A 25234-nucleotide genomic window follows, 5' to 3' on the forward strand; every position below is an offset into this window, starting at 1 on the left:
ATTCCTTGAGGGGTGTAGTTTCCAAAATGGGGTCACTTTTTGGGGGTTTCCACTGTTTAGGCACCACAAGACCTCTTCAAACCAGACATGGAGCCTAAAATATATTGTAATAAAAAGGAGGCTTCAAAATCCTCTAGGTGCTCCTTTGCTTCGGAGGCCGGTGTTTCTGTCCAGTAGCCTACTAGGGCCACATGTGGGATATTTCTAAATACTGCAGAATCTGGGAAATAAGTATTGAGTTGCGTTTCTCTGGTAAAACCTTCTGTGTTAGAGAAATTTTTCTATTACAAATGAATTTCTGCAAAAAAAATTTGATTTGTAAATTACACATCTACTTTGCTTTAATTCCTGTGAAACGCCTAAAGGGTTAAGAAACTTTCTTAATGCGGTTTTGAATACTTTGAGGGGTGCAGTTTTTAAAATGGGGTGATTTATGGGGCGTTTCTAATATATAAGGCCCTCAAAGCCACTTCAGAAATGAACTGGTCCATGAAAAAATAGGTTTTGGAAATTGTTGCTAAAGTTCTAAGCCTTGTAACGTCCTAGAAAAATAAAAGGACGTTCAAAAAACTATGCAAACATAAAGTAGACATATGGGAAATGTTAACTAGTAACTATTGTGTGTGGTATTAATATCTGTTTTGCAAGCAGATACATTCAAATTTAGAAAAATGCTATTTTTTGCAAATTTTCTCTACATTTTGGTGTTTTTCACAAATAAATACTGCATTTATTGACCAAATTTTTTCACAGACGTAAAGTACAATATGTCACGAGAAAACAATCTCAGAATCGCTTGGAAAGGTAAAAGCATTCCAAAGCTATTACCACATAAACTAATATATGTCAGATTTGAAAAAATCATCTGCGTCCACAAGGCCAAAACAGGCTGTGTCCTGAAGGGGTTAAATAAGTCTGTACATTTAGTAATGACTCAAGTCTCTATAATTTATACTTCAGCTTTTCAATACAATTTATATTTTTATATTCTCATGGTCTATAAAAAGTAGTAAGAAATTTGGATGTATGGTTAAATATTAATAACATGAAATGAAGCACGATACAGGTGCTTACAATGATGGACATAGGAAGACAAGAAACAAGTTCATAAATGAGTAGGATAGCAAGTATGCCGGTCTGCATAGTGTTGGAGGATCGAAACCCACAGCTGGGTTCCTTTGTCATCACTTAAGACATTTTAATGTTCTGAGATATGATATGACTAAGCCTAATAATGACATTGACATGAAATTCAGAACTAGATGACGGTGGATAAGGATAGATAAATGCTTCTAAATATATATACCAGAATAAAGAAGTGAATCAAACATACAGTAGTAACATTGGAAACAAGAAATAAAAAAAATTTTGCTTTTGTGTTAAACATTTCCAAAAATGTTGTTGACATAGTCAGTCCGCTACTGTTTATATACTTATGTCTTGCTGAACACCCATGAAAATTCTTCAAGAAATGTATTTGTCTAGTTATTATCGTGTTATACAATAGAGGCATCTTGTGCTAGTCTTAGGGCCTGTTCACATCAGCGTCGGGCTTCCGTTCATCGGTTCTGTTCGACCTTTCCGGTCGGAGGAACCGATGAACGGAAAGCCAAACGGAAACCATAGCTTCCGTTTGCATTACCATTGATTTCAATGGTAATGCTTCCGTATGCTTCCCCCTACTTTATTAATTATCCACCATTGGTGGTGCACATTAGGGCCACAATAAAATTATAAGAAGCTTTGGTTCTTCAAAGAGGTTTTCCAAATTAGGTTGTTCTATCACTTGGGGACATCCAACCTATTGATTCAGAAGGGTAAAAATATTACTCTGTCTATATTTTATTTTGTATACTCGAATATCTTAGATATATCCAATAAAAGTAAATTTTTTGTGTTGTACCAACTTTTCCAAATCCTCTTTCCCTTCCCCCTTACACTTTATATCAATATATTGGTGGTGTACACCCAGTATAACAGTTTATACCAATGATAATTCAAGTATTACTACTATATCCACCCACCAGGTTGACCTCCAAACCCGGACTTAATACAAATATCGGCACAAGAAGAGCGGCACTCTAATAGGCTTAGTCAAAAACTAAATATTTATTCACCCATAGTGAGAAGGCCTTCTCACTATGGGTGAATAAATATTTATTTAAGCCTATTGGAGTGTCGCGCTTCTTGTGCCGATATTTTTATATATAAAATATTAACATCCGCATGAAAAATGTGCCCCGGGAGCTTCATTACATAGGATTCCATGGCCGAATAGCTGCACGCAAGCCTTCTTTTACCAAGCAAAATGGTAAGTGTCGGATGTAGAGGTGTAAAGCACGATGGAGCAGTGGAAACGTGTTCTGTGGAGTGACTAATCACCTTCCTCTATCTGCCAGTCTGATGGAAGATTCTCGGTTTGGCGAATGCCAGGAGAACGTTACCTGCCTGACTGAATTGTGCAAACTGTAGAGTTTGGTGTAGGGGATAATGCTATTGGGCTGTTTTTCAGGGGTTGGCCTAGGCCCCTTACTTCCAGTGAAGGGCAATCTTAATGCTTTAGAATACCAAGACATTTCGGACAATTCTATGCTTCCAACTTTGTGGCAAAAGTTTTGGGAATTTCCCTTTTCTGTTCCAGCATGACTGTGCCCCAGTGCACATAGTAAAGTCCATAAAGGCATGGCTGGGTGAGTTTGGTGGGGAAGCACTTGACTGGCCCGAACAGAACCCTGACCTCAACCCCATTGAACACCTTTGAGATGAACTATAATGGAGATTGCGAACCCGGCCCTCTCATCCATGCGCATGCGTTTTTTTAATTACCCATGTGTTTTATAAAGTGTTTCAGCTGTAATCTCATTTTTAATTTTCTAGTCATAGGCTTACAGCTGAAACACTTTGTAAAACACGTGGGTAATTAAAACATTTTTAGGAGCGTTTTTTTTTAGATGCATTTTGCACATGCGTTTTCAAAAAAGCAACAAAAGCACTACAAAAACGCAACATGTTAACCCAGAATTAAAGTTGATGTTTTGGAAGCAGGAAAAACAGGAAAGCTTTCTGCTGGGAAACAGTGGAGGTAATTTAAAAGGGCCCAAAAGTTGGCCTTTTTGCCTTAGGGTATGTTCACACGCTTAACAAAAAAATCTGAAAATACCTGATTTTCAGACGTTTTTTAAGAACTCGCGTTTTTCGCTTCGTATTTTACGGACGTTATTGGAGCCGTTATTCAATAGAGTGAATGAAAAATGATTCCAATAACAGCTCAAAAAGTGACATGCACTTCTTTTTCACGGGGGTCTTTTAACGTGGCCGTTTTTCTAAACGGCCGTGTAAAAAAATCGCCCTGTCGAGACAGAACGCCGTTTTTCCCATTGAAATCAATGGACCGATGTTTGGAGGCGTTCTGCTTCCGATCTTTTGGCCGTTTACGGCCCGAAAAACGGCCGAAAATTAAGACTTGTGAACATACCCTTACAGCGCCCTCACCACTTTTGTGGAAAGGGAACTTGGCTTCAGAAAAGGAGGTGGGGCCATAGTGGCCCAACAAATTTACGCCAGAAAACTGCCTTAAATTATAGTGGAAATCTATGGCAGCTCCTATTTCCTTGCATTTTTTTTTAATCGCTATATGCTGGGATTTCAGAGCTACACATTTGTTATGAATGATTTTGAATAGATTTTCAAGCTACTCAATGCATTCCTATGGACATCGATTTATTGCTCACTTAAAAAAAAAAAACAGTCTAGGTCTAGCCCCAGTCTTTAGCTGCACGTTGCAGTAAAGGTAAGTTTAGAACCGCATTGAAAAGCCGCATCCTAAAAATGCATGTGTTATTAACACGATTTGGTTCATTCCTTGATGCGGTTGCGCTCAAACCACAACGAAAAACGCACCAAATCGCAAGAAAACACGTGGTTAAATGATGTGCTTTTTCGACGCAGTTGTAACTGCCCCTCAACAGCCACGTGTGAATGAACCCTAGAGTCCCTCTATGCAATAAATATTTCAGTATTTATTACAAGGGCAAACATCTGTGCCAAGTAATCAGCATCTCCATGATCACATATTATACATCCAGAGAACAGATGGATGCATTCTAATGCCAAGTAAGACATGAGGAGTTTATTTAGACCTCCGTAAAATTAATAAGAATGCTGCTTCATTTAGATTATAACGTATGAATATATCCACCCAGGCTTTTAATTATTTATCAAATATTTTATTTGTGCAATCTCTTATTAATGTTCATTAGTAGTCAACTATGTGGTGTTGATCCAGAGTATGAAGAATGAAGTAATGTAACAAAAATTGCAACATACAGTTTGGCTTTGCCGTATTTTTCGGTCTATAATGTAGAAACTATTAACTAGATCTGTAGCTTAAGGCTGGATTCACACGAGCGTGTGCGTTTTGCGCGTGCAACAAACGCAGCTCTGTGTGTCATCCCCGTATGATGCGTGGCTGCGTGAGTTTCGCGTAGATGCCATCATTATGACACTCTATATGTATGTTTGTAAACATTAAAGCACGTGGTGCTTTTCTGTTTTCATTCATACTTTTCACTGCTGTTGCGCGAATCACGCGCGTCCCACGGAAGTACTTCCGTGTGGTGCGCGTTATTTTCACGCACCCATTGACTTCAATGGGTGCGTGATGCGCGAAATCCGCACAAAGAACGGACATGTCGTGAGTTTTACGCAGCGGACTCACGCTGCGCAAAAATCACGGACTGTCTGCACGGCCCCATAGACTAATATAGGTCCGTGCCAGGCGCGTGAAAATCACGTGCGTTGCACGGACGTATATCACGTTCGTCTGAATAAGCCCTAAAAGTGAGCCAACAAAAAATATTCTAATAAAAAATTTAATATATTGACTATCAAACATCACCTTATCAGAGAAGACGAAGCCCACTATGCCCGCAGACAGCTGGAGTAGAAAAACCAATGTCAGACATATAGAGAACTGCAGAGAGAAATCAATAAATAAACATAAGTATACGTTATGTCGAAAAATCAAGAGACAAACATGAGACAATATGTTTTATCTAGAGGCAAGCAGAATGTAAGGTTATTTTTATTCTTTTAAGTATAAGGGTACGTTCACATACAGCGTAAAGAGTGCAGATTTTCCGCAAGTGTATTCGATTTAGACAAATCTCATCCACATGTTGCAGACAAAATCAGCTAAGAAAATGTTCATAAATTAATCTATGTATCTATGTTGTATTTTTTAATCCGGAGTATGTCAATTTATTTAGATTATAATGTACTTATATATTCACCCAGGTTTTTGGTTATTTATCAAATATTTTGATGCATACTGTATGCATCGTGTGCATGTGGCCTAAAGGTTCTGTAAAAGGGCACGTTCAGACGTGGCGGAAGTTTTCCGCTGCAAATGTTGGTGCAGATTTGGGCAATTACGCAACGAATCTGCACCAGCATTTGCATATTTGACAGGCAATTCAGACGTTGCAGAAAACACAGCGGACTTGCCACAGAGTTCAGTTTTTGCGTTGCAAAGGCTGAAATCTGAAGTGAAATTCCGCTTCTTCTCCGCAACGTCATGAACATGCTGCGAAGGGGAAATTCTGCACCGCATCCTGATTTCCGCAACGTCTAAACTAACTTTCCTAAAAATGTATAGAAACAAATGTAAAAAACGGCTGCTGCGGAATTCCACTGTGGACTGTCCGCTGCGGAATTCAACAGTAATTCCGCCACGTGTGAATCTGCCCAAATACTTGCACATTGCACCCAGTGTAATCAGAAATACATTTTAGATGTTTCATTCATGAATCGCAAAAAGTGTCATAAGGCTATAGATATAAGATCTACTGAAATATAAACAATGCAAAACCTAAAAAAAACACAAAATCCAACCTACTGTGCCTAAACAATACACAATGGAAATTTTTCTATAAAAAAAACCAAACAGGAATTTCTGAGGTAAAAAACCTGTGTCAGATCCACCTTGAATACTTCAGGGATTTTTTTTCCCCTACATGTGGGTGGGCTTTCAAAACCTCCTCCTTCTGCATTGTACTGTAAATTGTTACGGATTTTGAATGCAGAAATTGCACCAAAAACCCACGACAAATCGACATATGAACTCAACCTAAGGCTGCGCATCTCGGACATGAAAAACTGCAGTTTTTCACGTCTGAGGTGCATCCGTGCTCAGCGCTGCGGGATGCGATGTCACGCATCCCCCATAGTTGAGAATCTATGGAGGGTGCGTGATGCGTGAAAAGATAGGGCATGTCCTATTTTCGCACGGACCCTTCACACAGTCCGTTGAAACAACGGCTGTGTGAACGGCCACATTGAATTACATAGGTCCGTGGGACGGCTGCTGTTTCAACGACCGTCCCACGGATGTTTAACACGCTTGTGTAAATAAACCCTAAGGTGGAGGTTTATACATTATTGTATATACTATGAATTATTCTAACAAAATAGTAACAGAGTACAGTAAAAAGAAGTCAGAGGACCAGTTTTGGCATGTAAAATTTACCAAATGAGAGACCCTTTTTATGCGTAAATTATTAATTTCATATATCATTTGCTATTTAGTGTTTGGTCATTCACTCTATTTACACAAAACTATTATTGGTGTATGCAGTTGTTTTTGTGTGAATTTTACCAACTTTCATTACATGCGAAAGGATCTTATGCCTAGGCTGTTGGCTGAAAGCAATACACCTGTATCTGTCAGATCAGCGGCACTGACAGGTTCAGTGACAGCAGGTCCTGCGTTTCTCTGACATTCAAGATCGAGCTGTTACCGAACACATCTAAGTTCATAACTTGGATGTGATCGATTACAGGTGGATTCTGCATGTCAGAGACACACAGGACCCGCTGTCAATGAACCTGTTAGTGCCGCTGACCTGACGGATAGAGGTTTCAGCGCTAGATACAGCTGCTCTGTATACAGGATACAAAGCAGGTGTGTCTCAAAAATGCAAAATAATTTTTAATAAAAAGTATTTATAAAGTTGCACAAAACACACTGATCGACATTTTTTTATTAAAAAAAGAAAAAAAAACTATTTCAAAGGTGAACATAGCCTTTAATATTAAATTGTTTGTTCATCTTTGAACATAATTTTACAGTTTATATATAAATATAATCTACATAAAAGTTTATTTGTAAACCCAAATGGGTTATTTATCTTATAATAATCCTGAGTTGCAGCCTGTCTATAAAAGTCCAGAGCTGCATTCATAATTCTGCAGGCTTCAGGACTGAAATGTACCTGCATTTTTTTTCTGAATCAATATCTACACAAAGCTTTTGCTGGTGATTTTAATTCTGGAAAGTGTATGATTTATAGTAGGAACCATATAAAGCGGTTTTCCAGGACTGTAATATCAATCACCTATCCTTTACTTGAAAGAGACGGAGCTGCTGTGTGGTGCAGAACAGGCACAGCCACAACCAAATGTATGGAACTGTACCTGAGAAAATAATTATGGGGATGGAGTGTTCACTGGACAATGCTCGCATGAAAACCCCTTTAAGGAAGAGCTAAGGGTTTAACCCCCTTGGCGAAATGTCACGCACATATACTTGACAGTCACCAAGGGGGAAGTATGGAGCGGGCCCATGACTCTGCGGCCCTACAGAGCGGCTGTTGGATGTAACAGCCAACAGAGCGGCAGAGCCGCAGAGTCGTGAGCCGACAGAGCCGCCCTACAGAGCGGCTGTTGGATATTACAGCCGACACTACACTGCAACAGGCGGAATTGGAGATTACCCCAATCACTCCCGTTTAAGCACTTAGATGCTGCGGTCAATAGCGACTATGGCATCTCAGCGATTAGAAAGAGGGACCAACCCCCCTCCGACTGTGCATTTCCACCCTACGTGACCCGATCGCCATCTCTGTGCTCTTATGAAGCAATGCCAGACACAATATACTGCAATACATTTTTTAACATTAGCATTGCAGTATATTGTGCAAGTGATCCAACGATCGCTGGTTCAACTCCCATAGCATATCTTGGAGTGTTATGTCCAACAAGCTCATATACAGTAGGTATGATGGTCAGGTGTCCACGTACTTTTGGCCATATCGTATATATTGCCCCCTTCTTTGAGAGCACCACTCTAAACGGCTGCACCACAATTTTGGAAAATCATCTTAACGAGGCTTTACTGTACATTTAAACTGTAAAGTTGTGCTCAATGGTAGACCATACCATTTAAGCATGTGACATTTTCTGACAGATGGCAAGACAACAGGAGACACACAGGAGAAGAGTAGAAGTATACTTCAGAATGAAGAGACTAAACAATTAAACAGTTTCTTGAAGATTTAGAAATGTTGACATATAAGAAGACATAATGAAGTAAAGAAGGAATTATTAAGCATTACACACCACAAAGCTATTGATTACAGAATGTGATTTTTTTTTTTTAGGGAGCTTATTTTGAAATTAATGTAAAAATTCCTGGTCAGTGTAACCCACCGCTTGCAAGAGGCAGATGTTTTCCCGCAGAGACCCAATGCATCCACAAAACGTAATAAGGAACATTAAAACGCCAACTGCAATAAGGAGTAATGCAGGGTCCACAGCAAGACAGGCCATGGCAGCCTCTGGGGAGGATTTACAATTACAGAATTAGTATAGGAGATGCAAGGTAATGATACCATCTTAATATTCAAAGATTCAAGCTATCACTGAAAACCAGATCATCTACAATGACACAAATCATAAAATGACAGAAAAAGAAAAGAATAGCATTTTTTATGGAATCTTACAATATTGGATGAGGGTGACCTTATTCTTTATTCTCAACCTTGATTGTATAAATAATTGTATAAATAATTATCTGACAATTCCTTCAAGCTAAGATTTATTCACACTGCGTTTGCAATGGACGTTTAGTATATGCATTGTGAACTGCTCTCTACTGAAAGTGTATGTAGACCCCCGTTTGCTCAATGGATGCCAAAAGAGTGTCTGTTTGGCATCTGCCAGACTGTTAAACTTCTGTATATTTATTTCCCTTCGTGAATTCCTATACAGCCGGGCACCTCTAAAAAGTATACTGTTCATTTACAGTACTGTGAAAAAGTTCTAGGCAGTTGTAAGGCTGCAAAGTAAAAATGCTTTCAAAAATAGAAGTGTTCATAGTTTTTATCAATTAACAAATTATGAAGTGAATGAACAGAAGAGAAATCTAAATCAAATCAATATTTGGTGTGACCACCCTTTGCCTTCAAAACAGCATCAATTCTTCTAGATACACTGAAACAAAGCCAGGATTTTGTAGGATAATAGTCAGGTGGATGACTAACCAATTATACCAAACAGGTGATAATGATCATAATTTTCATATGTAGGATGAAACACAGTCATTAACTGTAACAGTAGGAGGCTGAAAACTGGGTGAGGAACAGCCAAACTTTGCTAAAAAGTTGAGGTTGTGGAATACAGTTTCATGTCACAGGTCCACCATGGCAAGACTGAGCACAGCTACAAGACACAAGATAGTTATACTGCATCAGCAATGTCTCTCCCAGGCAAAGATTTCAAAGCAGACTGGGGTTTCAATATGGGCTGTTCAAGCTCTTTTGAAGAAGCACAAAGAAACAGGCAACATTGAAGACCATAGACGCAGTGGTTGGCCAAGAAAACTTAGTGCAGCAAATCAAACACACATCATGCTTACTTCCCTTTGAAATCCAGCAATGCCATCAGCACTGGCAGAAACCAGTGGGCCCCAGGTACACCCATCTATGGTTTGGAGAAGGCTCGCCAGAAGTGGTCTTCATGAAACCTTCAACGTGGAAACAAGGCCAAGTGACTCAACTATGCATAAAAACATAGGAACTGGGGTGCAGAAAAACGAAGCAGGTGCTCTGGACTGATGAGTCAAAATGTGAAATATTTGGCTGTAACAGAAGGAAGTTTGTTTGCCGAAGGGCTGGAGAGTGGTAAAATAATCAGTGTGTGCAGGCAACAATGAAGCATGGTGGAGGTTCCTTGCAAGTTTGGGGCTGCATTTCAGCAAATGGAGTTGGGGATTTGGTCAGGATTAAAGGGGTTTTCGAGCCAGTAAATATGAATGGCCAATTGCTGACGGGTCGGGGTCAGACTTCCAGGACCCCCGATGATCAGCTGCAATACCTGCCAATGGGAGAAACCCCCGCCAATGGGAGAAAAGGCTGCAATACCTGTGAACAGCCGCTAAATGCGTGTTGACGATTCAGTGAGCAGGAAGAAATGAAGAGGAAGCAGCGCTCCTACGAGCGCTGCACTGCCTTCAAAACAGCTGATTGGAGGGGGTCCCGGAAGTCGGACCCCAACCCATCAGCTATTGATGGACTATCCTGAGGATAGGCTATCAATTTTTATTGGCTGGAAAACCCCTTTAATGGTGTCCTCAACGATGAGAAATACAGGCAGATACTTATCCATCATGCAATACCATCAGGAAGGCGTCTGATTGGCTTCAAATTTATTCTGCAGCAGGACAACGACCCTAAACATACAGCCAATTTCATTAAGAACCATCTCCAGCATAAAGAAGAAGATCGGGCCCTGGAAGTGATGATATGGCCCCCCAGAGTCCTGATATCAACAGCATCGAGTCTGTCTTGGATTACATGAAGAGACAGAAGGATTTGAGGAAGCCTACAGCCACTGAAGATCTGTGGTTAGTTCTCCAAGATGTATGGAACAACCTATCTGCCGAGTTCCTTAAAAAACTGTGTGCAAGTGTATCTAGAAGAATTGATGCTGTTTTGAAGGCAATGGGTGTTCAGACCAAATATCGATGTAATTTAGATTTCTCTTCCGTTAATTCATTTTGCATTTTGTTAAATGATAAAAAAAAAAACGACCGTAGCTTTGTGCACGGCCCGTGATTGCAGCACTGATTTCAATGGGCCCAGACCGCAAATGCGGCCTGTATAATGACATGTTCTATCTTTTTCCGGTCCGGGCTCCTGACCAATTCAAGAACTGTGGATTCCACGGTCGTGTCCATGGGCCCATAGAAATGAATGGGTCCACAATTCACCCGCAGATTTGCGGGTGAATTGCAGCCGCAAAAACACATTAGTGTGCACGAGGCCTAAAACTTCTATTTTTCAAAACATTCTTAAGCCCCATGCACACGACCGTAAAATCGACCGTAATTACAGACCGTAATTACGGGCTCATTCATTTCTATGGCCGACGGACACCTTCCCGTATGTCTACGGGAGGGTGCCCGTGCTGTAGAAACCGGCCGAAAAAAATAGAACATGTCCTATTTTTTTATTTTACGGACCGTGCTCCTATACTTTATAATGTGAGCACGGCTTGTAAAAACGTCCGGCTGTCCTAGGCTGTCCATGCCCGTCATTACGGGTCGTAATTACAGGCACAAACGGTCGTGTGCATGAAGCCTTACTTTGCATCATTTTTCCACAACTGCCTAAAATGTTTTGCACAGTACTGTACGTTTTTTTCCAATTGTAGTCCATAGGCAAAGTGTGCAACTGTATACAGTGGATTAGTGCTTTCTAATTCCTGTATTTTTAAATCTATTAATCTGTTTGCCAGTATTCTGAGAAAGGTTCCCTGTTAGCCAAAAACCTGAAAGACTCTTAAATGAACAATTGATATCTGAAACGTTTTATTGGGGTTCTACCAAGTTGAATCAGGGATAGCTAGTAAGTTTAATGTTAGTGGTTGTGCTCCAATAACTAGCCTTCACAAATATTTATGGTGTCCATCCATTCATAGTCCAATATACTTCTCAATGTTCTTGTGTCCTGTATATTAGAGAACATGCATTGTATTCTACACTGTCAGGCAGTGGAAGCATAGCAAAGCACATTGTGAACTTACCAGCATGTTTCATTAGCCGTGCATAGACTCCAATAGCCACCATCACCAAGGATATAACCTGAAAAAACAGGAATGAAACACATATATCTATATCTATATATATATATATATAATATATATTTCCTGACAGTTAGTGCAGAGACTACTGAAAAAGTTATTGTCACCTCATGTAGCCACAAAAGTATACATGCGGAGCAATGCTTTAACTAATTGTTTGCTGCATATTTTCGTGTGAGATAGTGCCCATTCAATAGTCCCAGCCACTCGACAGTGCCATGCAGTAACAGTCAAAAACGTTATTGATAAAAGCATGTGCACGGTCTCCTTTCCCAGGACTGTCCATGTCCCCTATAAGTGGATAGGCTGTTATCTTCATCCATATTATCTAAAATATCCCAAGACCACCTAGAATACGTATTGTGAAACACTGAGGCGAACATATGGAACGGTCAGGCCATGTTCACATCACGTTTTTTGTTTACTTTTAGTGTGTACTTTGGGAAAACTCCCGGCATACATGCTAAACGTGTCCATAGGGCTCTGCTGTCAGACAAAGGCCAGAAAAGTATCGTCTGGCCGGTACACAGCAAAGAAAAAAGTATGTAAAAAAAGCTTAAAGAGGCTCTGTCACCAGATTTTGCAGCCCCTATCTGCTATTGCAGCAGATAGGCGCTGCAATGTAGATTACAGTAACGTTTTTATTTTTAAAAAACGAGCATTTTTGGCCAAGTTATGACCATTTTTGTAGTTTTTTTTTCTACAGGTTCATGTATATTGGGATCGGAAGTCACTGTCCATGGTGCTGAAACAGTTTAACTCTTTCAGCACCATGGACAGTGACTATCTCCTGATGTCGCGTACCGATAATTTTTTTGCCGGGTTCGGCCAAAACGAGTTTGGCCGAACCCGGTGAAGTTCGGTACGCTTGTCCGGCTTCGCTCATCGCAAAGACACTCCGTTTGGATGTTCGGAAACAGAAAAGCACGTGGTGCTTTTCTGTTTTCATTCATCCTTTTCACTGCTGTTGCGCGAATCACGCTCGTCCCACGGAAGTGCTTCCGTGTGGTGCGCGTGATTTTCACGCACCCATTGACTTCAATGGGTGCGTGATGCGCGAAATACGCAGAGTTAGGCTATGTTCACACGGAGTATTTTGGGGGAGGAATATCTGCCTCAAAATTCCGTTTGGAACTTTGAGGCAGATATTCCTCTCCCTGCACGCCGATTTTCGCGCCGTTTTTCGCCCGCGGCCATTGAGCGCCGCGGGCATAAAACAGCGAGAAATACGCTTTCTCCTGCCTCCCATTGAAGTCAATGGGAGGTCGGAGGCGGAAGCGCCCGAAGATAGGGCATGTCGCTTCTTTTTCCCGCGAGGCAGTTTTACTGCTCGCGGGAAAAAGACGCCGACGCCTCCCATTGAAATCAATGGGAGGCGTTCTCGGGCCGTTTCTGCCGAGTTTTGCGACGCGGTTTCCGCGTCAAAAAACTCGGCAAAATACCCCGTGTGAACATAGCCTTATTGAACCTGTCGCGCTTTTTGCGCAGCAGATAAACGCTGCGCAAAAAGCACGGACTGTCTGTACTGCCCCATAGACTTGTATTGGTCCATGCGTGCCGCGTGAAAACCACGCGGCCCGCACGGACCGAATACACGCTCGTGTGAATCCCCCCTAATAAGTATTTCATATTTAATAGTTATGCGGATTACTTACAGGGACTTGGCATTGCATCTACTGCCCCAAAGAACCAGCTAATCATTAACTAGCAGTAAAAACCGGAAGCTGGATGTTCGCGTACCTTTCACATACTTTCCAAATGTTAATATGTACAAGGTATAATGCTCTATAACCACAGTGAATTAGCATTCAGCCCATGTACACAGGTGTCTCTGCATAATATGTTCTGTACAAAATATCTCACGATAAGGTTTCTTTTTCATTCAATTTGTACAATACAGTTGCAGTTTTGTTAACAGCTTCGAGAACCTTTGTCAAGAGCTTTCGTCATTCTAATGCAGCTGCCAATTTTATAGTCCATTTAGAAGGTAAGTCCCATGGTTTTATTGAATCCTGGCGAGGTGTGGTTGAGAACCATGTCACTTGGCACTGTTTTGCTAGGATTACGAAAATCATGGCAAAAACTGGACATAAACTGTAATAAAAATTGCTTATGTAAATACACATTCACAAACCTCATGTGACATTCAATTTTAACAACACATTATTAGTAGGCTAAAACGAACCTGTCTCATGACAGTCCCATCCTTGCTCACGCTTCCTATTAGTGGGTGAAAAATCCAATTCTTGGTTAAATCTTCTTCACAATAGGAAAAGCCAACATTAAGGGTACGAACAGACCCAGCGTAAACACAGCGGATTTTCCGCAAAGGAATCATTTCAGAAAATAGGCAGTGTATTACTTTAGCAGCAGTGTGGGTGAGATTTCAACAAATCTCGTCCCCACACTGTGGAAAAACGCAGCTGAAAAAACGCACATAAATTGACCTGCGGTGCAGTTTCTTCAACTGCAGCATGTCAATTACTGCTGCGGAATTGCAGCTCTTCAGTTGCTGGTTTTCATATTGAATTCAATGGGGTGCTTAAACCTGCAACAAAGTGGTGTGTTTAGTGACATTTTCAGCGGAATCACAGTGTTTTTGCCGCAAAAATCGCAGGTAAGAAAAAAATTAAGATATACTTACCCAGAGTTCCCTGCTTCTTCTCCAGTCTGACCTCCCTGGATGAAGTAGCAGGCCATGTGACCCCTGCAGCCAATTACAGGGTGCAGCGGTCACATAGCCTGCAACCCCATCCAGGGAGGCCGGAGTGGACGTCAGAGGAGGCAGGGGGTAAGTATGTGTGATAATTTACGCAGCAGAATTTACGCCCAAAAAAACGCACCAGTGTGATGCAGGATTTCGGACGCCATTCCCTGCGATATTCAGGACGGATACGCTGCGAAGTTTGACGGTGTATCCGCCCTGAATACGCATGTGTGTTCCTACCCTAAAGGAACTTTTTTGTTAGGGTTGATCTTTTGATTTCAGTAGGACCATGGGGTCCGGATGTTATGTTTGTAGTATGGACTGTTAAATACAGGGGCAATACGACTATCTGTGGAAAGCCCTTAGGCCACATTCACACCACTGTATGAATAGTCCTGTTTTCCCTGGTGGCCTTTAATCCTGTTTTTTTTTTTGGGGCTCAAAATAATCTACTCTCTCATGTGTTGTTCATACAGGAGTGGGAAAGAAGCTTAAGGATACATACCGGTAATGGAGCAGCACACAGCTACACCACTATTGCATCAGTCAAACCTCGGTGAAACCACATTTTTTACTATACAGTTCTGCCACTGTTTCTATGGAAACGTATAATCTCAATTGTTGTTTTCAGATGCATTAGCTGATTCCACTTTCTTTTTTGCAATTGAGATGTACATTGCGAAAGTAGAATACATAAGATTTTTCCCACATCATAAACAATTCTTTTTCCTTATTGAAAATTATTCATATCATAGGAAAATAGTGTGTTTGCATAGCCCCACATGCAATACCCTTACCAATAAAGAAAACACTAAAGAAAAAAAAAAAAAGGATGAACAATAACTGTCCTGACTGAACTAGAATACAGAATGAAGAAGATTTTCATAAGGATAAAACTAGACCAAACAGGCAGAAACTGCGCCAAACATGTAAGACTATTTTTTTCTTTCTTATGCCACCTATTAGCTGGCATACAATACATCGGTATTTTGCGCCACATAAATGGTGAATACCGCTAATAAATCTGGTGCATTTAAACTCCTCTTAGGCACACCCATGATATGATGTCCATTTGCGTCTGTGGCACTGACCACCGAGGACATGAAGGCGTCCTGAACCTACGCCCAATCAGTATCAGGCAAAGACAGATCAATGGCCATAAATCAATTGGGCTGGTAGTAAGTAATAAAACATATTGGGGGCCGATAAACCACCAGTTGATTCTATAGCTTGCAGGGTACGAAGTGCAAATTTAACAGGAACCCCATGCCACAAAAAGGTTTGGCGAATTATGCAGAATTAAGTTTGTGAAAAAAAAAAAAAAAAAAAGGATTAAGGTATCATTATTGGAGAGGCATGAAACACAAAGAAACTTGGGAAGAAATACCATTGTAAAAATGTTGATTCTGAATAGCAAAGTTAGTGAAAAGGTGGTCAAGCTTTTAAAAGTAGATTCGGCATTAACTAGAATAGGTAGAACATTTAGGGACAATTATTGCGTCATATCCAGTTACTTAAATTGAGTTATCCCTTGTAGAGGAACATGAGAAGGAAGAACCGGCAGGAAGTGAGACCCTAGGAGTAAAACCACCGATTTATCCCAGGTTGTCTGCAGCCTGAAAATTATCCAAAGTACTAAAGGGAATCTGTCAGCAGTTCTGAGGCCTCAAAACAGTTGACAGCACGATATAGGGGCGAAATCGATGTTTATTTTCCCCAGCGCTGCGTTTGCAAATGCCACTGATGCCGGCACTTGTGCAAGTGCTCCTGGCTTCTCCTTAGAGAATGCTGCCAGCCTCTCCCCTCTGCTCTGAGTCACGGCTTTAGTGGTCTCCTGATTGGACGCTAAGGGCATGCCCCCACGTGGCGGATTTCCTCCGCAACTGTCCGCATCAATGCCGCACCTAATCCGGGTTGCGGATTACGGCTGCGGATCTGCCCAAAATGTGCAGTAAATTGATGCGGACTAGCTGCTGCGGACTGCGGAAAAAGTGCTTCCCTTCTCTCTATCAGTGCAGGATAGAGAGAAGGGACAGCACTTTCCCTAGTGAAAGTAAACAAATTTCATACTTACTGGCCGTTGTCTTAGTGACGCGTCCCTCATTCGGCATCCAGCCCGACCTCCCTGGATGACGCCGCAGTCCATGTGACCGCTGCAGCCTGTGATTGGCCTATGATTGGCTGCAGCCGTCACTTAGACTGAAACGTCATCCTGGGAAGCCGGACTGGAGACAGAAGCAGGGAGTTCTCGGTAAGTATGAACTTCTATTTTTTTGACAGGTTGCTGTATATTGGGATCGGTAGTCACTGTCCAGGGTGCAGAAACAGTTACTGCCGATCGCTTAACTCTTTCAGCACCCTGGACAGTGACTATTTACTGACGTCTCCTAGCAACGCTCCCGTAATCACGGGAGCCCCATTGACTTCCTCAGTCTGGCTGTAGACCTAGAAATACATAGGTCCAGCCAGAATGAAGAAATGTCATGTCAAAAAAGCAAGACGCATCCGCAGCACACATAACATGTGCATGACAGCTGCGGACTTCATTGCGGAACTTAGAATCTCCATTGAAGTCAATGGAGAAATTCCGCCATGAGTCCGCAACCAGTCCGCCACTGCTCCGCAACAGACAGAGCATGCTGCGGACACCAAATTCCGCTCCGCAGCCTATGCTCCGCAGCGGAATTTTACGCATCATCTAAACGAACACTTCTAAATTTAAGTGGAAGTCAATGGAGAAACGGCTCCGCTGCGGAGTGTCCGCAGCGGAATTCAAGTGAAATTCCGCCACGTGTGAACCCAGCCTAAAGCCGCCACTCAGAGCAGAGAGTTTGGAATTAAACGTCGGTTTCTCGGTCATGCAACTTGACCAAGATAAAAGGTAGGGTTACAATACTCTCCCCTACATTGCACCGTCAGCAGTTCTGAGGTTTTAAAACTGCTGACAGATTCCCTTTAAAAAGATCTAAAAGTGAAGCCAGAAAAGGACCCACATCCCTACCAGTGTAACATCAGCATAAAGAATAAAGAGAATGCCAACTACAGAAGGTGATTGTCTTGTCTTAGCAACCAGGGTTTTTATAGCCAAGGCAAAAAAAAAAAAAGAATAGGGTGAGAGTGGACTCATAATTGTTTTTCAAAAGGGAAATGTTATATTCCAAAGTCTAGTAATAGGTACTTACAAAACAATGCACAGAATAAATGAGGTCAAAACTGCAGCAATCACATGGGTATCACTTACACTGCCAGAAGACATGTTCATCTGATAGTGTTCTCACATCACAGGAAAGTAAAAACAATGCTAGGAACTCTGACTTCATAAATAACACATACCTGAAAATCTCAGACAAATGCCATCACAGTTACAGGTCAGCTGAGAACAGACAAGAGTACGTAGTCAAAACTCAACAAATACGATTTGGAAAAGGTGACATGGCCACTGACAAATTTTCATGGCAGAATGACAGCAGTAGTCAAAGGGTCAGTTCACACGTTGAGTAAATACTGCGGTTTTTCCGCAATGCGGATAATCTGCAGCAAATACAGTAGCAGCAAAGTGGATGAGATAAAACAAATCTCATCCATACAATGCGTAAATGCCGAGTGGTAAAAAACGCTCAGAAATTGACTTGCGGTGTGGAATTTTATTCCTTAACATGTCAATTGTATTTGCATAAACGCTGCTGATTTGTTGCGGGTTTTCCTCATTGAATTCAATGGGGAGGTAAATCCCGCAAAAAAATAGCAGTTGTTGTGTATTTTACGGCGGGTTCACAGCGATTACGCTGCAAAAAACGCAACGCAGGAAAAAAACAAAAAACTCATACTTACCCAGAAGTCTGTGTTCCTCCCTCCAGTGCGGACTGCTGGGATGACGTTTCATCCCATGTGACCGCTGCAGCCAATCACAGGCTGTAGTGGCGGTCACATGGGATGAAACATCCCAGATGGCCGGCCTGGATGACGTCAGATGGGCGGCATAATGGGATAACGCTTCATCCTGTGTGTCCGTCACTGCAGCCAATCACAGACTGTAGCAGCGGTCATATGGAATGAAAGAAACATTGGCTAACTGCTGCAGTTTTCCAAAGCGGACACACCAAGTGAAAAGCTGCATCATAGTTTGGTGCTTTTTTCATCTGGAATTCCCTGTGGCGCACAGGCAGTATACGATGCGTGCTTTTATGCAGCATATCCGCTCCGTGTGAACTCAGCCTTAAAAGGTATGTGTAAACAATTGTAAAGAAAAAGCTTTATTTTACCTGCTATTTATTTTCTTAAGCATTGCTACTTTTTAAAGGAAATGTTTCATCATAAAATTAAAACATTTTTATAAAGTTTTTATTATAAACATATTATTAAGAAGTTGTGATAATTTTGTTTATTGTCATTATCTTTATTAAAAAACTTCCTAAAATCTGACAGTTTTTATTCTGGCCACTGAGCCTCTCAGAATGACACAAAATCATGTATTTTTTAACAAATAGTTTTTTTGTAGTAAAAGTATTGCATCGTAAAAAACCTACATCAATTTGGTATCCCTGTAGTCGTATTGATCCGCAAAATAAAGACACGTGACATTAAAAACCACAACTCGTCCTGCAAAAAATGAGCCAGCATACGGCTATGTCGATGGAAAAAGAAAAAGTTATGGCATTTGGAAGACTGTAAGGAAAAAACAAAAATGAAAAAAACAAAAATGGCTGCGGCGCCAAAGGGCTATTCCCATTTCATGTAGTGATGGGATATCCCTAAAATATGTTATCACTTTCTGATCAGTGGGGATTCAACCTCTGGGACCCCCATGAACCTCAAAATGAAGGTGAAGGGGCCTCACCGAGGATTTAGCGCTGCGTCCCCTGCTAAGTTTTCGCTGTAGAGCAGCACTCAAAGCCACCTGACTGTGCAGCCGGCCCCATTCACTTAAATGTGATACAGTTACCTGCATAGCTGGGTGGCCGGGGAGCCGATGTGTAGGGAAAAACAATGAAAGGCTCTTAATCCCCTTCATTCTCAGGATCGGAGGGGGTCACAGCGGTCGGACCCCCACCAATCATAAAGTGATGTCATATACTAGCGATATGCCATCACTTTATAAGATGAGAACACCCCTGGATTCATACATGGCATTTATGCTGTGGGCAATTACCTAATACACTGAATGGCCACTTTATTAGAGACACCCATCTAGTAGCGCATTGGACCTTCTTTGGCCTTTAGGCTGGGTTCACACAACCTATTTTCAGGCGTAATGGAGGCATTTTACGCCTCGAATTACGCCTGAAAACATGGCTCCAATACGTCGGCAAACATCTGCCCATTCATTTCAATGGGTTTGCCGATGTACTGTGCCGACAACCTGTAATTTTACGCGTCGCTGTCAAAAGACGGCGCGTAAAATAACAGCCTCGTCAAAGAAGTGCAGGACACTTCTTGGGACGTAATTTGAACCGTTTTTCATTGAATCCAATGAAGAACAGCTACAAATTACGTCCGTAATGGACGCCCCGCAAAACGCGAGTACGAGCAATTACATCTGAAATTCAGGAGCCGTTTTCTCCTGAAAACAGCTCCGTAATTTCAGACGTAAATGCAGTTATCGTGTGCACATACGCTAAGAACTGCTGCAATTCATAGTGGCATAGACTCCACTTGGTGTTGATATTGTTGTGCAGGAATATTCGCTCATGCACAGTTACCGCTAAAGTGTCCTTTTGCCATACGGTAACCAGCTGCCATGAAGAGTCAGCCACAATGCTTTGGTAAGTCCTACTGTTAAAACGTTTATCCACAGGTATCAGAGGACCCAGGGCATGCCAAGATTACATTCTCCACACCAACTCCACCAGCCTGAACAGTTCACACCTGACAGGAAGGGTTCATCAATTCATGCTGCTTGCGTTAAATTTTGACTCTTCCCATAAGCATGGTGCCACAGAAATCTGGATGAGTTTGACCAGGTGATGTCTCTTCACTGCTCAGTGATGCAGTTTTTGCTCTTTTGCCTGCACTTTTTACTCAAACTGGTTGTTCACTGTTATAGCCCGTCTGTGCTAAAGAACGATGAACTGTGCGTTCAGACACGTTAGTTGCAGCACCAGCGTTGTATTTGACTGCAATTTGCCTGACATCCTCCTCTGACCCTTTTCGTCGTCAAGTTCTTGACTGCCACAGGATCCCCTTTCACTGGATGTTCTTCCTCGATCAAACCATTCTCAGTATATTCTCGATACAGTTGCATGAGAAAACATCACAAGGTTGGCAGTTTTTTAAAACACTGGCCCTGGCTCGTCTTGCACGGATGACCATGTCTTATTCTAAATCACTAAGATCATTAAATTTTCCCATTCTAATGTAGATTTACACTGAAACGGATCCACAGAAAACTTGCTCACTTGGTTCTATGCTGCACTCCACAGTCACGTGTCTAATTTCCATACAGGAAAGTTCCAATCGTGAAAGTTCAAGTGTCTCTAATAAAGTGGCCATTGAGTGTATGTGCCTAGTACTTAAATTGCTTCCCAACTTAATCCAGGTAGAGCCAGGTTTATGCATAGAAAAATGGAGGAGTTTGATTTTGTGGAAATTAAAAAAAAAATCTAAAATATTTTTCAGTTTATATTATAGTACATATTTAGCATGTTGTCTTTAATTATTATTTCTTTTAAAGCCCCATTAATTCCAGGGCTCTGTACATATGAAATATAGAAGGGTTTAAATATAGAACTTGAGACAATAAAAAGAACAAGTACAATAAACATGAGCTTGCTGAGTGACAGACTGGTACTGTGGGAGGAAAGACCCTGCCTGCTAGGTCTTATAGTCTATGAGGGAAGGAGACAGAAGGTGAGGCTAGAAGCTGATCATCCAATACTTTAGTGCTGGCAGGGTTATGCAGGTTATAAGCTTTTGTAAAGACGTGGCTTTGCAGGTTGGTTTGGAAAGTTTGGATGGTGGAAGAGAGTCTGGTATGTTGGGATAGTGAGTACAATTTAGCATTACTTAATGCGCAGAGTGAACGCCGTAAAAATAAAAAAATTATAAAATGCCAGAGTCGCTATTTTTTGGCCACTTTAGCCGTGAAAAAAATGTAATAAGAAGTGATCAAAAAGTCGTATGTACTAAAAAAAAATACAGCTCGTGCCGCAAATAACAAAGCCCTCAGGGACTGTATATCTGCTTCAGGAATTCACACGTGTTATTCCTGTATGTGCTTACACCTGCTGGGACAAGCCTATGTGTATCTATGCTCTCAGTATCATCATTTCGCCTGTAGTTAGGAAACAGCATTCTAATTCTAGGATACGAATTCTAGGTGAGGGACATTGATATTTTAATTGTACGTGCTTTGTGTTTACTTGTATATTTTATGTCATTGCTGCAGTGTTACCTTTTAGTTCATATGCAAGTTTGATCACAGGTTTTTGACATATACTACATACCTTCAATGCACTGTATAACCTATAGGATATTCCAGTCATCAGATTGAGAAAAAGATGGTAAGTGAAATGCCACAAATCTCCGAAATGAGCTCTGGAGCAAGACTAAACTGTGTGTGTAGTACATATAACCACAATATTAGCTTCTAATCAATAAACTATTGTTGTATGCAATGTACCATAGGTGTACACATTGGGGTCCTCCCTGAGACCACGGTTTCACAGGGTTCAAGAAAAGAGCATTGGTGATAAGAACCTAAATTCAAGTCTCCATCTGTGACACTGCGATGGCCTAAAGTTCCTGTTTGGTTTGTTCGACTCCTGGTGGAGCATTGAAGGTGGTTATACCTATTGAGTAATTCAAGAATACACCTGAGAAAGGCAAATCATTGTCATTCCTGGTTTACAACTGGTGGCGCTTCCAGAGCCTGATAGATGAGGGTTCTCTGTTCTGGGTAGTGACAGAGGTGAAAGGGGACTGTACTCATACTTCCTCCATATGTCTCACTTTAGCTATGTATGTGAGAATGCTTACATATTGTAACGTCCGTGGTCGTTACAATATCGATTCCCTTCTCTCCAGAGAGGTCTGCACATACGGCCGTCCTGTTCCACAGTGACCACCAGGGTGCGCTTGCGCACTCAGTCCAGACTTAAGAAGCCAAAGCGCACGCAGGTGGGAGATTGAGCTGATTGCTCCCAGAGCACCCTGGGCTATAAGAAGGGCCCAGCGCCTTCCTCCCATGGCTGAGTGTTCTTATCGTACCCAAAGTTTGTCTATGCAAATGGTCTCCTAGTGTCTTCCAGTTCCCAGTAGTTGTATTCTGTATCTCGTGCTGTATTCCACGCCTGACGTCTGCCTGCTGCCTAGTCCCAGCCGAGCCTGCCTTGCTACTGTCCGAACTGTCACAGGTAAACTATACGAACCATAGACTGAACTGCGCCCTGTTGGCCAGCTGCCATACCGCCAAGGCGGCACGGCCCAATAGGTCCATGAACCCAACGTGACACATGTGTGTGAGAATTTGTACATGTGTGTGTGTGTGTGTGTGTGCGAGCGAATGTTTGCGAGTGTGTGTGCGAATGTTTAAGTGTGTGCGAATGTGTGTGTGCGAATGTTTGTGTGTGTGTGTGCGAATGTTTACGTGTGTGCGAATGTTTACGTGTGTGTGTGTGTGTGTGTGTGCGAATGTTTACGTGTGTGTGTGCGAATGTTTGTGTGTGTGTGTGTGCGAATGTGTGTGTGTGTGTGAATGTTTACGTGTGTGAATGTTTACGTGTGTGTGTGTGTGTGTGTGTGTGCGAATGTTTACGTGTGTGTGTGTGTGTGTGTGCGAATGTTTACGTGTGTTTATGTGTGTGTGTGTGTGTGTGTGTGTGTGTGCGAATGTTTACGTGTGTGTGTGTGTGCGCGAATGTTTACGTGTGTGTGTGCGAATGTTTACGTGTGTGTGTGTGTGTGTGTGTGTGAATGTTTACGAGTGTGTGTGTGTGTGTGTGTGTGTAAAACTGACCCTGGAATGCAGTTCTAATTCGAGAATTTTTACCCCTTTGCCCATATTTTATGGAATTATCAGTGCATTCCTAGTAAACTTCTATTACCCAAATCCCAACCATTACTGGCGGGAGTGATTTGTATAATAGTGAGGAGCATTTGTCTGTTTGTTGCGCCTGTATTCTGACACTGGAGAGATGTGAGGGTTTGTTCTGATGGCTGCTCCTCTATTACCTGTATCATTTATAAAGGGAGCGATTTATTGAGGTAACTGAAGCATATTATGGAATTGCCCACAATACACTGAAAATAATAGAAATGATCCATTTGCCCATTCACTCAGCATGTATTGCTACTACTACTATTCCAATCATCCATGTGTGTAAAGTTTACACCGCTAGCAACCCTAGATATGACAGGGGCACATTCTGCCAGCCGTCTGTCTGAGGACATACAACATATAAATGTTCCCCATATATACTGAATTATGGCTCCACCTATGGGATTCAGCTCCATGGAAGCCTGATCAAGCTAATGTTATTATAAGATATAAAAAATGTTACGTACATAAAAATCTCAGTGACCACACAATATAGCAAAAAGAGGCATGGTAATGCTGCCAACACCCATCCTGGGTACCGTGACACAGCCGTGCCCAGCACTTTTCTAGGACTTGGCATTTCAGCCCAGTGATTCTGCCCACAGTTGTATCAGGATCAGACAAACAAGGCAGCACAGTACAGCACAGACCTGTGGCTTGGAATGTGGGTACAGCCATGTCACGTGCCCCCAGTGGCAGTCACACACATTCAGAGCAGAATAACAGCACAACTCACCCAGAAGAGCATGTTGAAGAAGAACAGCAGATATTTTACCACAGGACTAACGAAGGAGAAATTATCCCTAGTCACGCTGCTCGCTGCTCTTCTCGCCATGGCTGAATTCTCTCTAGTGTCTGAGGGGGTTTGTTTTGCAATAGACCCTGTCATGTGTAAGAGGGGTTAAATTAACGTAAGAGCGCAGCGACATCTAGCGTTGAGAGTCGCAAAACTGATTGATCAGGCATAGGCAAAGCTATGTGATTATCGGCCCCTACAGCTCCGGCACAGCCAGCTTGCCTTTACTGCTCCGTCGGGTTTTCATTCCACAGCAGGCAGCGTTCACCTGTTGCTGATTGGCGCGCTGCTCCACAAGCTGCACGCTGATTGGTGTTTCCAGCTGTCTATCAAAGTGTGAAGAACACCTGTATGGGGTAGTGGCGGGTCGCTGAACTGAGAAACTAGGCACAAACTGAACATGGTCTTTAGTCAGACAGTGATTAACGTTCTATATTGTCGTCTGCTGGATACACGTATCATACTGAGGCAGTACAAACTAATACATGTCTAAAAACTAGGCCTGAGAGACACTTGCCTATAGCCGTAGCCGATAGCAACCAATTGGAACTAACAGCTTTCATTGTTCTAAGGCAGATTTGAAAACCAAAACCGCAATGTTATTTGTTGCTATGGGTTTATCTTTGACTATTTGTATACATCTCTTCGTGTACCTTCTGTGTACCAGCTGTTTGTACTATTAGTGGATGGCTGTGTTGCAGTGAGGGTATGTTCACACGCAGTGTTTTCAGGCGTAATTTGGGCATTTTACGCCTCGAATTACGCCTGAAAAAACGCC

At 41.9% G+C, this 25234-nt stretch overlaps 1 protein-coding gene across 5 annotated transcripts in view; it reads right to left on the reverse strand.

Moving 5' to 3' along the window:
• The window catches only part of TSPAN33 (tetraspanin 33), a 48100-nt gene extending 23403 nt beyond the window's left edge, over positions 1-24697 (reverse strand). For 2 of the 5 annotated variants that reach the window (XM_075857548.1, XM_075857549.1), the window contains exons 1-6: positions 24397-24697; positions 17960-17999; positions 14105-14139; positions 11863-11920; positions 8488-8615; positions 4898-4972 (exon numbers count right to left, since the gene is read on the reverse strand). In XM_075857548.1, coding sequence (XP_075713663.1) covers positions 4898-4972; positions 8488-8615; positions 11863-11920; positions 14105-14139; positions 17960-17999; positions 24397-24549 — 489 coding nt within the window. In that variant the 5' untranslated portion in view covers positions 24550-24697. The remainder of the gene's footprint in view (positions 1-4897; positions 4973-8487; positions 8616-11862; positions 11921-14104; positions 14140-17959; positions 18000-24396) is intronic. The other 3 variants (XM_075857551.1, XM_075857552.1, XM_075857550.1) reach the window with 3 other exon arrangements.
• Between the last annotated feature and the right edge of the window lie 537 nt (positions 24698-25234).

The sequence above is a fragment of the Rhinoderma darwinii genome, chromosome 3 (assembly GCF_050947455.1).
Source record: "Rhinoderma darwinii isolate aRhiDar2 chromosome 3, aRhiDar2.hap1, whole genome shotgun sequence".
Lineage (NCBI taxonomy): Eukaryota > Metazoa > Chordata > Amphibia > Anura > Rhinodermatidae > Rhinoderma > Rhinoderma darwinii.